This window comes from Apium graveolens, chromosome 5 (assembly GCF_009905375.1).
Source record: "Apium graveolens cultivar Ventura chromosome 5, ASM990537v1, whole genome shotgun sequence".
Taxonomy (NCBI): Eukaryota; Viridiplantae; Streptophyta; class Magnoliopsida; order Apiales; family Apiaceae; genus Apium; species Apium graveolens.
This window is the reverse complement of record NC_133651.1, coordinates 218,625,139-218,629,620: the sequence shown is the minus strand read 5'-3', so window position 1 is coordinate 218,629,620 and position 4,482 is coordinate 218,625,139. Positions and strand designations below refer to the sequence as shown.

Sequence of the window (4,482 nt, the reverse complement as noted above, 5' to 3'; positions counted from 1 at the left end):
GACGACCTGGGTCTTACCTCCCTTTACCCTTCCCTTAGCAGTTGTGTGTTGACGTGTAACTATTTTCAAGATACCACGTGCACGGTGAAAAGTAATAACCATATGTCTAGTTGCCTTTCGTTGAATTTTTGCTAACATGGCTGATGAAAGCGCACATAACTGTTGACCCTATTGCACACCGTCATCTACTTTATTTCTATGTGTGTCAATAATCGTGACCGCCTTGTAGAAGAGGTACTCCATCATCGCTGTTACCGGAAGAAAACGAGCCATTCTTATGTTTCCATTGAAACCCTCAAGCATGTTGATGGTCTTTTGACCATAGCGAACACCATTAACGTGGGAAAGTGACCCCCTCTCAACGGGTATTCTTGTAAGATAGTCAAGGGAAGGGGGGAATTTCACCAATCCTTGCCATGTATGCATCATGCATCATGCAGTAGACAGAACCTATGAATGCCTAATGGCTCAGCAAATCCATTTTGAGGGTCTCTTACTGCAGAAAGAATACTGGCTGCTCGATCAGAGATGATGCACACGCCGATCTTTTGGCGACAAACATGTCTCCGAATACGTTGCAGAAACCAAGACCAGGTCTCGTACATCTCCTCATCAACCAAATAATAGCAAAGAGTAAAAGGGTGGTTGTTTGAATCTACACCCATGGAAACAAGCAGCTTGCCCCTATATCTCCCCTTCAAGAAAGTTCCGTCTATTGAAATCACAGGATGTGCATGTTGCCACCGTCCATCATTGCCTTCAAACACCAAAAGATTCACTTGCAAATGGACGTGCCCCGTTCCTGAGCATGAGGCACAACATCGATCTCAGCAATGGTTCCACGATTGTCTTCTTTATGGCTACAAGAAACATGGGAAGAGCTTGATATTTTATAGTCCAACTTCCATAGACACCCTCAATGGCTATTTGTTTGCCTCGCCACGCTTTCTTGTACCCCAATATATGGTTGTGCTCGTTGTTGATAAGCGGGATAATGGTTTTAATGGGGATTTCTGGTGTATCGATCACCTATTTTACATGTCATTGATTGTGTCAAAATATTTTCGTACCAAAGATGTAGGGAAGTTCAATAGTTATGTATGTTAAATTGCTTACAAGTGGTTTCACAATCATCGAAATCATCCTTGCAGATAGTTTCTTGTGATCTTGTAACGGCTGATCAACCATGCATCTGTGTTCCTCTATATTCACATTTATCCTCCAGTAGCCAGAATTATGCATGAAAGCAGGTCGCATCCTCCAATTACAACCCTCAGCCCGACAATGTACAATGAGCTGTTCTTTGTTACTCTTTGTCATTTTATAAGTACGATCCATGGAAATATGAGCGCGCTTGACTGCCAATAACAGGGTTGCTTTATCACGGTAACACTTTCATTCACTCAGTTCCCCCTGATCGAGGTCTTCATCAACATACATATCATTAGGTCTATCTATTATTGGGGGTATATTTCTCTGTGCGGAACCATGGAGCCCTTGGAACATGATGCTCTTCCCCAGGTGTTGGAAACACGCTAGAGATTTCTGCATTCCTCTCTACATGCCCTCCCCCTTCATCGCTACCTGAGAGGAAGAAGATAGAGATAAAAAAAGAGAAAGCAGAGTTGGAAGCCGACGGTCCCCGGAGGAACAAGAGGTCTGCGGGAAAGATTCAAAAGTTTTGTTCTCCTCTCCCCGGTACAACAGGGGTTCTCAGGTGATCTGTTCTCTCTCTCTCTCTCTCTCTCTCTCTCTCTCTCTCTCTCTCTCTCTGTGACATAATTAACTATTAAATTTTGTTTGCTAACTGTAAAATAATTAACTGTAAATAAATTAAATTGTTAAATTTTGTTTGTATAAATTTTTGTCATTAAATTTCTGCATAAATTTTGTTTGTTAACTGTAAATAAATTAATTGTATTATTTGAAAATTCAAAAAATATTATTTTATAGTTTGCAAAAATAAATATTCAATTTTTTACATTATTTGAAAAATTGAATATTCAATTTTTTACATTATTTTGAAAAAATGAAATTTATTTTGATTAAAATTTTTGTTGAATTTCCCTTTTTTCCCTCCTCAACTCAATAAAAACGTAAAGAGATGTATATTAAATATCAAAATATAAGTTAATAGATGCTATATGACTTCTTCAAAAATATTCATAAATTTTTATTTTTGAAATAAAATAAAAAATGCAAAATACATTTAACTCTGCACTTATTTAGAATTGTTTGTCTTGCATATAGATTCGTAGCATTAATCATAATTCACAGATGCTACTTAAAGTTTATCAAATGACATGTCATTTATCAATTAAATATAATAAAATTTAAAATAGAATTGTTATACTAATATACAGTAAAATTGAATATAAAATTAGTTGGTTATATTTAATTAGTTGCTTATATTTATGCCTAAATTAGTCGATTTAACAAATTTCTTTGATTTCATTACTTGGTTATATTTGATTTGTTGCTAATATTTATGCCAAAATTAACTGCTTGCATTTTATTTTTCAATGTGTTGCTTAAATTTTATTGCTTACATTATTGCGTGCAATATTATTGCATTTGTTGCGTTTCTTTGTTGCACAACAGACTTGTTTTGTTGAGGTTGTTGGTTGAATTTTAAGATTGGGAAAGTGATAATATAGCGAAAATATTGCCCGTTTTATTTTAGATTTAACTTGGTTATATTTTATTGCTTACATTATTGCGTGCAACATTTTTGCATTTGTTGCGTTTCTTTGTTGCATAACAGACTTGTTTTGTTGAGGTTGTTGGTTGAGTTTTAAGATTGGGAAAGTAATAATATAGCGGAAATGCTGAGGCAATTATTTTTGATTTTACTTGGTTATATTTTATTGCTTACATTATTGCGTGCAGCATTATTGCATTTGTTACGTTTCTTTGTTGCATAACAGAATTGTTTTGTTGAGGTTGTTGGTTGAGTTTTAAGATTGGGAAAGTGATAATATAGCGGAAATGCTGCCCGTTTTATTTTAAATTTTACAAATTCTGAAGCAGTGCTGGTAGTTTAGTTTTTTGCAGGGTTTTTTTATTTCATGTCACACTTGCTTACAAAAAATTTCCTTCTTGTGCAGGATTACATGGGGACGGTAATTGATCAACCCCGATCCAATTGACGGGGGATTACTTACTCAACAAAATAGGCATCGTTCACAGCTTGTCTAAGGTGGCACGGTACACATTCTTGCCCCAGTTTCCGGTTTACTTATCAAAGTTCTTTATGCTATTTCTAAATCCATAAATTCAAATTTACTTGCAGGGTAATGACGATCATTTACGGCTCCGCTCAAACTTCAAGACATACTGGGACTGTGTACAAGCTAATCCACTACCACAGCCTATCCAGGATGCCATTACAGAAGCAGGTTTTATGGGTGTTCTGCAAGCCAGGAGTATGAGACATGATGCTGGCCTGATATCGGCTTTTCTTGATCGATGGCGCCCGGAGAAGCATACTTTCCATCTCCATTTCGGCGAGGCCACTGTTACACTTGAGGATGTGTACTACATATTAGGGCTACGCAGCGTTGAACGTCCCGTGTTACCTATTCCAGGGGATGTAGATGCATTGTTAGTACATGAGCTTCTTGGTGTTTCCCCCGATCCACAGCAAGATACAGATTTATAAAGAAGGGTGAAATTAAGATTAATTGGTTGGTTCGTCAGTTCGGTGATTATTTCCGTCTACACTCAGCTGCTGGTCATGATCATGAGCGTGAGCTACTGTACCACACACGTGCACACTTGCTTCTACTCATTGGTTCTACTGTGCCAAACTACAGTGGTTACCGCATGCCTCTAAACATCCTCCCATTTGTGCGGCACGTGGGTCAGATTAGTACTTATAGCTGGGGCAGTGCATGTCTTACTTATCTTTACCGCCGCCTTTGCTCAGCTAGCATTGGATATAAGACAGAGCTATGTGGGTTGATGACATTATTACAGGTACATATCCACCCGACATACTTCACATTATAGGGTGCATTATTCGTGCGTACTTTAGGAGACATTAGACACACTACATACTGTAGACACACTGCATACTTTAGACACACTGCATACTACATGCATACTTCAGACACACTGCATACTTCATGCATACTTTTAGGTGTATTTTCAATGGATATTGAATGGTGCATGATCCATGCGTTTAACAAATATTAATTTATCGAATGCGGTTTAGGTTTGGTTATATGAGCATTGTACTGCCTTAGCTCCCAGACTGCGAGACCCTTATTTGATGCAACATCCCCGTGCTCTCAGGTACGACTGTGCTTACACATTTATGACTCTTTGTTCATGTTAAAAAATATTCCAACAAAGTCTCTAACATAATACATTCGTTATGCGGAATTCGTTATGACCTAGATACCATGTCTGAGGATTCCTTCAGGTGGAGGCCCTGTGGTGATTCCGCGGTTGAGGCACGAGACATCCCTAAGCTTGAGC

General features: G+C 38.0%; 1 protein-coding gene across 1 annotated transcript; it reads right to left on the bottom strand.

The window, feature by feature from the left end:
• Positions 1 to 425: 425 nt before the first annotated feature.
• On the bottom strand, positions 426 to 1,320 carry LOC141660716 (uncharacterized). Its single transcript, XM_074467706.1, has 3 exons — positions 1,117 to 1,320; positions 903 to 1,029; positions 426 to 802 (listed from the first exon to the last, which is right to left on the bottom strand). The coding sequence occupies exons 1-3, from the start codon at positions 1,318 to 1,320 to the stop codon at positions 426 to 428; spliced, it is 708 nt and encodes a 235-aa protein (XP_074323807.1).
• Positions 1,321 to 4,482: the final 3,162 nt, after the last annotated feature.

Coding starts and splice junctions, on each gene's coding strand:
- LOC141660716 (XM_074467706.1), bottom strand. CDS start 1,320: ATGACAAAGAGTAACAAAGAACAGCTCATTGTACATTGTCGGGCTGAG. Junction 1,030..1,116: donor CGATGATTGTGAAACCACTT/GTAAGCAATTTA, acceptor CATGTAAAATAG/GTGATCGATACACCAGAAAT. Junction 803..902: donor CATTGAGGGTGTCTATGGAA/GTTGGACTATAA, acceptor CCTCATGCTCAG/GAACGGGGCACGTCCATTTG.